The sequence below is a fragment of the Aspergillus piperis genome (assembly GCF_003184755.1).
Source record: "Aspergillus piperis CBS 112811 unplaced genomic scaffold BO85scaffold_2, whole genome shotgun sequence".
Lineage (NCBI taxonomy): Eukaryota > Fungi > Ascomycota > Eurotiomycetes > Eurotiales > Aspergillaceae > Aspergillus > Aspergillus piperis.
The window spans coordinates 2433694-2445419 of NW_020291592.1; the positions used below are offsets into that span (position 1 = coordinate 2433694).

General features: G+C 47.7%; 7 protein-coding genes across 7 annotated transcripts; 3 read left to right on the forward strand and 4 right to left on the reverse strand.

Moving 5' to 3' along the window:
• Positions 1-12: 12 nt before the first annotated feature.
• Positions 13-804, reverse strand: BO85DRAFT_363148 (putative cyanamide hydratase; the record flags this gene model as incomplete). Its single annotated transcript, XM_025655648.1, has 2 exons — positions 13-527; positions 585-804. The coding sequence occupies 2 exons, from the start codon at positions 802-804 to the stop codon at positions 13-15; spliced, it is 735 nt and encodes a 244-aa protein (XP_025520226.1).
• Positions 805-1064: 260 nt separating this feature from the next.
• Positions 1065-3044, reverse strand: BO85DRAFT_131112 (Zn(II)2Cys6 transcription factor). Its single transcript, XM_025653988.1, has 3 exons — positions 2608-3044; positions 2093-2555; positions 1065-2030 (listed from the first exon to the last, which is right to left on the reverse strand). The coding sequence occupies exons 1-3, from the start codon at positions 3005-3007 to the stop codon at positions 1325-1327; spliced, it is 1569 nt and encodes a 522-aa protein (XP_025520227.1). The 5' UTR covers positions 3008-3044; the 3' UTR covers positions 1065-1324.
• A 688-nt stretch (positions 3045-3732) lies between these two features.
• Positions 3733-4283, forward strand: BO85DRAFT_445719 (uncharacterized protein). The gene is made up of 3 exons (XM_025659335.1): positions 3733-3920; positions 3996-4045; positions 4103-4283. Exons 1-3 carry the CDS (start codon positions 3790-3792, stop codon positions 4198-4200), a joined length of 279 nt encoding a protein of 92 aa, XP_025520228.1. The 5' UTR covers positions 3733-3789; the 3' UTR covers positions 4201-4283.
• Positions 4284-4766: 483 nt separating this feature from the next.
• Positions 4767-6612, reverse strand: BO85DRAFT_456287 (aminoglycoside phosphotransferase family protein; the record flags this gene model as incomplete). Its single annotated transcript, XM_025661433.1, has 2 exons — positions 4767-6455; positions 6505-6612. 2 exons carry the CDS (start codon positions 6610-6612, stop codon positions 4767-4769), a joined length of 1797 nt encoding a protein of 598 aa, XP_025520229.1.
• A 789-nt stretch (positions 6613-7401) lies between these two features.
• BO85DRAFT_445721 (uncharacterized protein) lies at positions 7402-8661 on the forward strand. The gene has a single exon (XM_025659336.1). The coding sequence runs from the start codon at positions 7600-7602 to the stop codon at positions 8251-8253; it is 654 nt and encodes a 217-aa protein (XP_025520230.1). The 5' UTR covers positions 7402-7599; the 3' UTR covers positions 8254-8661.
• Positions 8662-9450: 789 nt separating this feature from the next.
• Positions 9451-10395, forward strand: BO85DRAFT_445722 (uncharacterized protein). Its single transcript, XM_025659337.1, has one exon. It carries the CDS (start codon positions 9584-9586, stop codon positions 10286-10288), a length of 705 nt encoding a protein of 234 aa, XP_025520231.1. The 5' UTR covers positions 9451-9583; the 3' UTR covers positions 10289-10395.
• A 76-nt stretch (positions 10396-10471) lies between these two features.
• Positions 10472-10997, reverse strand: BO85DRAFT_445723 (putative quinol monooxygenase). Its single transcript, XM_025659338.1, has 2 exons — positions 10924-10997; positions 10472-10846 (listed from the first exon to the last, which is right to left on the reverse strand). The coding sequence occupies exons 1-2, from the start codon at positions 10943-10945 to the stop codon at positions 10560-10562; spliced, it is 309 nt and encodes a 102-aa protein (XP_025520232.1). The 5' UTR covers positions 10946-10997; the 3' UTR covers positions 10472-10559.
• Between the last annotated feature and the right edge of the window lie 729 nt (positions 10998-11726).

The following is an 11726-nucleotide window of genomic DNA, read 5'->3' on the forward strand; positions in this document are numbered from 1 at the left end:
GCCGTAAGACCATTACTCCCACTCCCTCATAAGCGTATTCTCTTCTATCTCCCTATCAAAGTCCACCAAATGGGTCGAATGACACCAAGGCTTGATCGCCTCTTCCTTCCTAATCACCCCCGAGAAAAATTCACACCACTTCAACCGCGGATACGCCTCATTGATCTGTTTGCGAGTTGTCTGATGCACCAAGCCCTCAAAACTCTTCACATGCGGATGAACTCCCGTATTATCATATGTAGTAGCCAACTGAATGAGCTGACCGAAATACGTAATAGTTCCATCGACGCCCATATCCTCATGTCGAATGATCGCCTCAGCAACGGCCTCGGCCTGGTCCGCAGTGGCACCAAACTCCTTCAGCACATGGAGGGCCTTGATACCGCCGTAGATATCGAATGACATGCGCGTTGCAGTTAGGTTCTCCTCCGCAGTGCCGATGTCGTGGAGGAGGCAGGTCAGAGCCCAGGTGACTGGGTTGAGGGATGCTGCTATTTCGGGGAATTGCTGGGTGGTGATTACCATTCCTGCCGTTATATGACGTAGTGAGTATATATATTTTGATGTGTTAACTATAGACATACCGTAGAAGTAGACCCTCATGGAATGGTTCAAGGTCTGGGGGTGAAGAACAGCCCTGGCGTATTCCCAGGTCTTTGAAACGACAGGATCGTCGAAGGGGAATATGATTGTATCGAGCTGCATGGCTTCTGCCCTTTCGATGAAGGATTGGTCCGTAAATATGGCACCGGCATTGGCGGGCATGCTGGACCAGCCGTTGGCTTTTATTTCGTCGTTGCACATTTCGTTTAATTATAGGAGATGATGATGGCTTAGTGCTAGGCGGATTAGAAGAGGAGTGGCTGTCCTGTTTGAAGAGCTGTTCATTTCAATGGCGGAATGTCGAAGTAGACCTTTATATATCCTACAGCGCAGGGCTGGATTATTGTATCCTGCTCAGACCCCGCTGGTATTTGCGTCATCTCGTCGTCGCGATTTAACTCCTTTGGGTAGTATTTCGACGTGGCGTCCTGCTGGTCTATCTGGTTCACAATGTTGCAGGCCTGGGGCAGCGGAATCGGCACCCCCCACTGATTTGGATTACTCGATTAGGCAGTCTTTTGGAGTGGGGCTTCCGGAATGTAACCAATGGCTAGATAGCCTCCAGCGGGTCATGTCGCGCTGATGTCCGATTTTCTTTCCGTTGTCTCCATCACTGTGATCATCTTCTTGAAGGCACAAGGCGTTTCTTCCAGCTTTTGTTGACCACCAATGGCCAAAATGGCACGTCTCATATCGTAAAACTGTAGTGCAGCTCGCGCATTTAGATTAGTAGCCAATCACCTTCTACCTGGCCCATTCGAAAAATCCAGCTGCATGAGGCGTCTTCCACCTCCGATGGGTCAACCCAAAACCTCTCTAGGATTGTTACCGCATTTATCACATTGATGCATTTGGTTTCGAACCGAAAGCTGTCCAGAAATTCTCTGATTTGGCTCCTTTGGGCTTGGTCTTCTGACTCCAACCCTGCAATGAAAAGGGGCCATAGTATGCACTTAAATAGCGCTTTATCCCTCCTCAATATGTGAACCTCGTGGACCAGGCCGGTTACCAAGTCACTCAATGGAGTATTGTTTCCAGTTAGCGCATCACAGATGCGCCATCCGTAGATCAGTATTGCAGATTTATAAGCCTGGGCTACATGTTCCAGCGACAGTACATTCTGTGTTGTTGGAGTGAGGTATGAGACTCGTAGAGTCTGGTTCGCCCAACCGTAGCAATCGAAGAGGTTGGTAGAGTTAAGCATACTTGTGACTGACTGTAGCAAAGAGTATGTCTCAGGCGTATCAAGGTGTCTTGGGTCAGCTAAGCGGTCCCTGGCTGCCGAGAAGAATCGAACAGCAGATAGCAGGTGCTCAGGGCAACCGATATAGGCCCTGTCAATACTCATTTGTAGCGGTACAACGAGGGACATATCCGCCCCGGACAATACTTTGCGACCGGAAAATGTAGCGCCAAGCGTTTCAATACTGGAACGGACAACATGTCAAAACGGCACATTCCATCCTATGGTTTGATACTAGAGCCTTACAGGTAGATTTGCCCCAGAATAAATTCCCGCATGCCTTCAATGGTTGCTTCTAGATTCTGTGAAGTTCCCGCAGTATGCATGTCATGAACAAGTTGCTTGATGCCACCAAGGTGGGATTTCCACTGGTCGCGCCCCGATTCCAAGAGATCGAGGAAGATCAATATGAACGCACTCAGAACCAGAACGTCTCGCGACTTCGGTACTGGATCGTTGAGCGCCTGGATTAACCCGCGTATGGCCTTTTGTTTGTACATCAAACCATCAGGATGCGACTGAAAGCGCGTCGCGTGGTCTTTATCTTGCCTTTCACAATCTAGTTGCTGGCCGTTTGCCATGTGGCGCGCTGATAAAGCCATGACCGAAGCAGTCAAGATTGGATTAGCCAACGCTGCCGGAATGAGTTGCCTCAAAGGGTTTCGCTGACTGTCGAACATGACAAACAACTTGCACACACATCTGCTATCTGACTATGTCATTAGGTGTGGATCACATCGCATTTGCTTGAGCACACTGACAGTAATTCAAGTAATATATGGAAGCATCATCCAGGCTGTCAAAAGCGGGATCCTTCAAGCTAGGTGGAATGCTTATGTGGATGCTGCTGTGACCTCTATTGTGCGAAACGGTTGACTGTCCGTTCCTTTCGTCAGGGGCTATGGCTTCGAAAGTTGGTGCTGCCAAGCCAGAATCACAAATAGAAGATACCTCGTCAGTAGCTTTGTTGAAGGTGCTGGGTTGATATAAGCGATGGCCTTGTGAAGTTCGCAATTTATTCCGAAAAGCCGGCCCGTCGACCCAACGGAGGGGTCTTTTTTGCAGGCACTCTAGACCTGCCTTTAGGCACTTCTTGCACGGTGGTAGGGTCATTTGACATTCGACATGCCTACGCCGGCAAGTATAACATGATGTGAGCATTATGGACGCCAACGAAGCTTACTTCAATGTATGTGGGTTGGAATGGGAAGATGTCCCGAGAGTTGAACACGACTGCCTCCCAGCGGGACAATACGTTACAAAGATAGGTCATGTGATAGCGCCATAGTTTCTGGTACCACTCCAACACATCGTATTTCTTGAACATGGACTTATTTAACACATAAATAGTGTGCCACTTCAAGCTATTCAATTGGCTATAGTGCGCTCATTGTTTGACAAGGTCACTAATCCACGCGTATAGTAGACTTCACTGGTTGAGACCCATACCTGGACATATTTCGAAGTCAAAGTACACACCGCATGCAGAGGTACTAAGTAGACAATTACTTGCCTCCTTGCAATTATGTCTGTTTTGACAAAGTAGGTTGTCTTCAGAATTTAGTTCTAGATGCGTAAATAGTATCAGACGATGCAAGGCTTTGAAGCCTATGCTTTGTCGTTGTCCGAAGTCTCTTCCATTTTCTTTGCCTTTCTTTCCAGATAGCACCAATACTATTGTTAACTATTTCCAGACAATAACAGCGTATCACGCGATGGCCTATTCATCTATTTTTCTATTTGCTGAGCAAAAAGGTATTCATCTATGGCACCATCTGTTTGTACAGTGCTAGCTCAATCCCTTTGTTTATTCGACCTTTGAGTAATCAAAGATATATAGTCCAGCTATATCCCTTGCTGCCTTATTATCCCATGGAATTCATACACTATATATTAACTACACTGTTCTCGATACACCGGAAAGCACCGATTTCTTCACTAAAATGAAGCTCTCTATTATGTCCACGATCATTGCAATCATTTGTGGAGCCCTGGCGGCCCCTACTACCGAAGGCCAAGACACGCCAAATAGCGGCCTGGGGTCTCGCGGCGTTGCCAGTGGTTGCTATCCCTTGTATGAATATACCCAAAGACCATGATGTGTGCCTTGTTTGATGTCATGAGATACATTCGCTGACTGATATCATAGTGCTCTCCCTCGTTGCGGTCTCTCCGAAACATACTGCCAGTGTGCTGACGGTAGGTGAAAACAACAACAATCCACCATTTTATGTCTATCGCTGATTCAGTATGTAGGGCGCTTTTACGATTACAACGGTAAAAAGGGGTGTAACCCACCCGGAGGAATAATCTCTGAGTCGGTCACTGGTATACCGGGATATACCTGCACCTAGCTGGGAACCCTCCATTGAGTTTATGTTGAACGTAAACTGATAATGAAATATGTTTTTGTCTTTGTGCGCTTTGTGTCATCGACCTGATTTTACCTTCTAAACAAAGATGTTAGTGACAGTAGTTTGGGTAAATTCTGTCTTTCTTGAATTTCTTTGTTTTTGCCAAAGCCATTGCTCTTATTCTGGCCATATTCTTTGTCGTTTGAAGAACTATATCGTTTCTTTGTGGGTATTACTCAATTTATCAACCATGAAACCAAGCCTTATTGTTGTGACCTAAAGTTTTAAAAGCTGTCTTAGAGATATCTCGTTCTTATCTAGTTTTAGTCTATGATTCTTCGCTTCAGGCGACCAGGATACAGGGAGCTTTTGGTCCACCGTAGGGATAGCGAGCCTTCCATATTCCGAGTCCAATCTACGTTTCGGCGCTGCGCCGTTGTTGAGTCATGAGGATACTGAATACAGTGCACTGTGAATGCGAGCACCGTAACTTGCGATAGACATATATGGATAGAGATAAGCGGTTGGGGATAAAAAAGAAACAGTAGCAACCCAATAGAGAATTGCTAATTCCATATGATGGCAAACACCTTTTGCAAAATAGCACACTCGACATAAAAAGGCGGCACGAACCTTTCTACCATAGTATCCCATGATGGCCGCCAAGGTGCATTGAACATCGCACGATAAAACTCCCAATAATCAGGCCAGTATCCTGCCAAACCCCAGTCTAGGATGACAACAGTTCTATCAGAACGTACCAATATATTACCTGGATGCAAATCTCCATGTGTGAAGACGATGGAATGATTCATCTTCTTTAGTTCTCTGACGGTCTGGTAGAGCAGATATTCATTTTTGAAGAACCTGGAGTCAACGTCAGGCGACCCGTTTCGTCGCTGTGGGGGCAGCCGATCCCTCAAGGCTTGAACTATCCCCTCAGTGAACTCGTCCTCAGTTGCGTACGGTCCATACGAATAACTGTCATAGGCACCCCATCCTCCTTCAAAGATACCGTCACGACAGGGAGATGAGTCGATCCCCCCAATGAAATCACCCTTTATCTGCCGCATTTGTGCGACATAGTCGCGTAGCTGGGTAAGGACATTTTGCCGCTCTAACTCTGAAACACGATCCCAGTACTCGCTGAGAGGTTCCCCTTTTTCGTACGACATTACTATATAACACACCCCTTGCAGAATGTAGGCACTGAGTAACTTGGGAATGGCGATATTGGTCCGGCTGGACACCAAATGCATTGCTTCTGCCTCGGCAAGCCGGACCCCGTGGCCGTACTTAACAATCATATCCGAATCGGCCCAAACGAGACGCGCACCCATCTTATCCGGACAGAGCTCGATTGCAGTCTCGAGATCAGATGGGTCCAATATTATTGTTGGCGGCCCAATGTCTTCCGAGAAGATTAATTGCGGTTGGGGCCCTTCCCCCGTAGGATCATCGACGATCTCATGTGGAGACGGCATTGCTCTTTCTCTAGTTCCCTCACATATGTCCACGGTTGACTCAGTTTTTAGGGGCTTGTCTTGGGGTTCTTCTGGCGTGGTAGGCGGAAGAACAGGTTCACTGCTCATAGCGCTCAGAACGTCGCAGTCGTCCAGTGGCATACCTCTGCCCCCAAATTCAGGTGGTATGTCGGCACCCAAATAGGATGCCAGCTCTTGAGGGCTTTTTAGTACGGTAGTTTTTTTGAGCAAGCTTTCCCGAATGTCCAAAGTGTCAAGGTATCCATCAAAGGGTTGTATAACATAAGTGCGGTCAATAAGACCTGGGTAATACTTCTGAAGTTCAAGGGCGGTGTTTGCAAGGACGTCGCGGACCCGGCGGCGGAATGGGATGCCTAGATCGCGGCCGGTCGGCAAGGTGGAAAGCCTGAATTGTACAACACAGGATGCTTTGACATTTCGACCACCAGTAACCACAGGATCGACATCAAGAATCAGAGATGCAAGGTTCTCGAGGGCGGCAATGCCAAGCTTCGCGAGTCCATGTTTCTTCATGAACTCTTCGTATAACAACGGCAGGCCTCTTATAGTCTGCTCATCGATGATTATCCACATGATATGCGTGTTACCCGTACGTGTTAGGCGTTGAAGTCCTGTCTTTGTGAGAATGTCCGTTGCTTCAGTTAGAGCTGATTTAGGCTTGACAGAGCGTCTCCATTCCAAGGCGCTCCTAAGCGAAGCGCTCGCTCTGGATTGACGAAGCATGGGTAAGATGGAATGCTGCTCAAGGAACTGCTGACGCGTAAGTGGTTGACGTTCTGGAACCAGAAGACAGCCTTACCTTCTCGATTACTATCTCTCTATTTCTATCGTCATCGTTATCGAGCTGTGTGCCCCACAACTCAGCGTAACGCGCTTCCGCAATGATTGATGGCAGCTTGTCAAGCATGCTGGTCACGTCTGCCAAGGTGAAGGGATCCCCGCTATTGGCCATGCCTTCGTTACAAAGACCAAGACGATGATGTGAGAGAATTGTGTATCGATTAGAATGTTAAAGACTAACACAGGATATCATCTGTTGGGCACTACACCCACTACACTGCACAATCTCGGTTATTGAGATGTAGAGGAGGTGGGGGAAACCGAAGTTCGATGGCGGAATATTAGCCGCGGACCACTGATCTTCCCACTACGAGCCCCACCTGCTACTAACAGTACTACTCTTACCATAATAGCAACGAGTAAAGTCCTACAATTGACGGCGACAAATGAAAAGTTACTGGACATCCAATCATAGATATGGAGCCTAACAAAAACCGGCAAACTCAACACAGGGCAATGAAATCCACCTATATACAGATGTATACCATTTCTATCTGTCGCTACCGGTCTCCAACCAGCACGCGAGTTCCTCTAGCGCCGTACCCTACCCCCCCGAACACCTGGATTCAGCCTTGTATGCTCTCAGCGCCTCATGACCAATAGATGTACTTGCATCCCACCTCATGCCCGATACTAGCTTTCACATCGATGGTCTAGGCCATGTAACCGCTATTGATGTCTCAGCGCTTCTACAGCCTCTTCAGAGGATAGGTTGTCGAAACTCGTTGACCGTAATCCTTTCACTAGAGGGCATATCGTCTCCGTCACCAATATTATTTTTGGGGTACTTGTGAAACAGATACCATGCATATCCTGCGGCTAAGCGCCAACGTCTTCCAGGAAGGATGACTTCAACTGTGATATTCTTCGACCCTTTCTGCTATAAGATGGTGGCGTATGCTCTTCGTTCGGAGGTTCCATTCTTCATCACAAGGCCGCAATCCATAATCCACTCTTCATCCTACAAGAAACCGACCTCTGTATATCTATATTGAAAATTCTCACTGATAGAGCAACTGTTAATATCATTATACTACCACCCCCGCTGTTCGAAATGCCTTTTTCTTCCAAGTCTTCCAAGTCCTCCAGGAGCAGCTCTCTCTCTAGCAATGCTAGCCAGGGTAGTGAGAAAACGCACACTTTGAGCGTTAACATCTACGGAAGAGGTGATCCGGCCATGAACGACCCTCCTGCCCACTGGGGGGCCATGATTCATAAAACCGGTGAACAATCTGGTGACCTCTACCATGTCCGCAAGAACGAAGACTTCTACTACCATCCCCAACAACGTCCTGTGGAGTCAACTACCACCTACGGCAGAAGCGACATCACCCGGCTGTCCAACTCTGGCAGAGTGCGGGCCGCGCAGGTGCTGGATTCCTACGGTAACAACAATTCGAACTTGCCCCGAGGAAACCAAAATTGCCAAGATTGGACTGTTGGGGCTCTAGGCTCACTTGAACGACAGAACCTTGCCCCAAAGGGAACAGAGAGGTATTGGAAAGGAAATATTGGGAAGGCATCCGAAGATATCGGAGCCCAGTTGACAAAAGATGGCATGTCTTGGGTCCCCAAGTCGAACGTGCAGCCACCCCGTCAGGCGCCCGCTGATGCGACGTTCGGCCAGAGCCAGAAAGTCAGGCCCGTAGGCCGGCTGAATCTCGACAAATTCGCCAATCTGAGTGGTGGAGTGAAAAAGCGTACTTAGCCCTTCACACTAAGACATCTGTCACGCGGAAACTACGTTGACAAAGCTTTCTTTCGCTCCCATGGTGTGGTTATGTGCTTCTTTCGCTATTCTCTCGTGTTTTCTTTCCCTTTTCTGGCTTAACGCTTCCTTTACGCATGCATTTCTTTTGTATTTAGACTATATGTCGATTCATGTATAACCTCCAATCTCTTGCACCTTGCATCCATGTTATGTTATATTTAGGTTTACTTCAATATGTTTACATGTGTCATTCAAACAGATTTCCGCTCCGAGCTGAACTTATAGTACTACTATAATTGGAGCCGGCCAGGGAAAAGAAGGTGGAGCCAAACATTGTATTCCCTAAGGAGCTATGCCTTACCTCTTAAGACACTAATTCATAATATACCTCGTCGTCATCACACATTTGATTACCAAAAGCGTCCGTGTAATGCGCATCTGCGGAAATTGACGGCAGATTTGCCGGAAGACTGCCCGCGTCTATGTAGGTGAAAATCTGCATACTTTTAACCATGCCATCCATGTCAGGATCAGATTCAGAATGACGATGCATGAAGACAGTTCAACATGCAAAGGCTTAGAAGCGTGAATAATCCCCGCAGTACCGATTGAATGCACGGGACAGTTACGTAGCCGGGGAAGATGAACGCGTGTATAGGCGAATAGCCGCCACTGCTCTGCAGGCGTAGCCTGTCATCTCAGTGTTGTAAGTCTACTCCTACCAATTCATCACCAGCAGATGCGACATTTGGGAAGACTGAATATCAGCCAAATAACGACAACTATACCCAATTGATGAAAAAGAGACCACTCATGTCCGTGCATTGTGACCATGGCGGCTATCATTTCCTTGTCACAAACTACTGATGGCCTCAGTCGAGTGTCGTCTTCTGTTTTGTTGACTTCCTATAGTCTGATAGAACGTTTGCCTTTTGAGTATACAGTAATTACATTATCATCATAAAATCCCCACCACATGTCTCTAAATCTCTGCTATGTTGTGTTTAGTCCCTCTCTCATCATAATAATTTGTATTATTTGCTTCCCGAAACTCAACCAGCCGCCCAGACTAGGTACAACCGCGTCTCAGTAGAAAACGGAAATGTCCAATGAATAAAAGGAACTTAGCGCCCATTTCTACACTTCAAACATAAAGAACCCTCTTTTCCCAGTCCCCTCTCCCGGTATCTTTCCCTCCAACTTACTTTCCACGTGATCCATTCATTAAACGCCCAGGCTTCCACCAAAGACAACACAACTAGGCAACCAGTATCTCAACTTTGTCCTTCCCAAACTACCTCTCCATACCGTTCATATAAAACCAAAAATGGACCCCCCAACACAACCACCCACCCACGCCATCTCCATCAACATCTACGGGCGCGGGGATGCCACCCTCGGCGACGGCCCTTCGCACATGGGCATAGCGGTATACGAGATCGGCGCGTCAACCTGCCAAATGCACCATATCCGCAACCCCACCGACGAGTACTTCATCTACGATCCACGTGTCCAGCCTTTGCAAGATGATCCTGTCCTGAGAGGACGTTGTGAGCTGATCACCTTCCGACAGGAAGAATGTCAACATGTGAACAGCTTACTTTGCGCGTTTGGAAACGACGCATCGAATATCCCAGAATTCGGTGTGGGTAATTGTCAGGATTGGGTGGCTGGTGCGGTGGCGATGCTTGAGGATGCTGGTGTGTTAGCAAGTGGAGAGGGAGCGTTCTGGAAGAGTATGATCAATGAGGGTGCAGAGAGTATTAAGCGCGCGTGTGGGGATTCGGGGAGGAAGTGGATTGATGGGCCGGAGGTGGTGTTTGAGGGGGAGCCGGATGCGAGGTTCAAGGATGAGGGGGTTAAGAAGGAAATAGGAAAGTTGAAGGATAGTGAAGCTTTTCGGGAGAGAATGCAGGCGTTGATGGGGAAGAAGAGTAGTGGTGCTGGTGGTGAAGCAGGGGAGAGAAATATGCCTGAGAGACCGTTTTATGTGTCGAGTCCGTTTTTCAGTCAGACAAATAGACGTGGATAGACTAATGTTGTTCATTATCGTCATCGTCATCGTTGTCCTTATGATTGACATTTTTACTTGCTGCTTCAAATATCAAACGCTCTGGCGTAGTCCAGCTTTGCCCTCAACTCACTGCCTGCAAACCATTATTGCGATAGTTCACGGTGTATTTGTATCACTGCAAGCAATTATTCAGCACAGAAATGCTATTCCGAACAACGTCCGACGCACGGCATCGGGCAATATCATTCACTCTATATACATGCCATTCTAGTTTTTATAGTATGCACATTTACTCCTTCTTCTCCTCCATCTCCTCAAAGCGTCTGAGGTCCATGGGCTTCTCCAAGAGAGGGATGACGTAGGGGTCGAAGGTCTTCCAGTAGGGGTTCTCGAGGTGGTACTTCTGGGAGCCCTCGTTGAGGTAGCGCTCGACGATGCAGAAGTCCTGCTTGTCGTGGACGCTCTGCATGACGAACCAGGACAGGGTCTCCTTGTCCTTGGAGTAGACGGCCGAGGCTTCGATGAGCTTGGCGTGGAGCTTGGAGATGCTCTCCTCGTCGGGCTTAGCGCGGAGGTCTATCACATTGCTATGTCAGTATAATCGTGCCAATGGTGGGTTCAGTGGAATAGAGTTAGGGGCTTGGAAAACGTACGGACGACGATAGTGTAAACCATTTTGACGGTGTGATGGGAGGATCAAATGGGGATGTTGTGGGCGAGAAGGAGGGGATGGAGGGGTAACGGGGTTCTTAAACGTGGGCGGGCAAGATTGAGTTATTTTTAAGAGTTGGGGTGGGGCGGATGAGTTACTGGTTAAGGTGTTCTCGGTGAGGATCCGAGGATGAAGCTTATGGGTTCCAGTTGCGCGAGATAAGCTTAAGCTTGGGTATGATGGGTTGGAATTGCACTTTTGTTGTAGCCCAGGAATGCAAGTCCAGTATATTAACTATAGTACTTTGCTGCAGCGTCACAGAAGGTTGACAACTTTGAAAGTCTCATAGTCTCAATTGCTCATTGTTCATGGCATGGTTGTGCTCGGGGATACTTCGGCGAGTCTGCGTCGACCCATATATGACCCCACATTTCACTTTGTAGACGTGCAGCATGCGTCCCTTGCATAACTGATGATCAATGTAATGGACAGCATTGGGTTCGCCTGTCCTAGCAACATAAACTGAGTTGTTGAAGACTTCATCACCAGTACTTACTAAATACATACATTTGTCCAGCTGGTCGGGGCGCAGTGATTATGATGAGGGACATGGTCGACGTGTGTAAAATGTATGGGTAATCCAGGGTCCCTTCCACTCTCAAATGAGCTACTCGTGCATTTGAAAGCACCTGTTGGCTGAAAGCTTTATATTATAAGGCGTAAAATGCCAGAAGTTGAGTTCAGGGTAGACTCGGTCTGCCGAGCAATTTCGGCAGCTTAAGATCGGGTTCGGATGTGGTGACG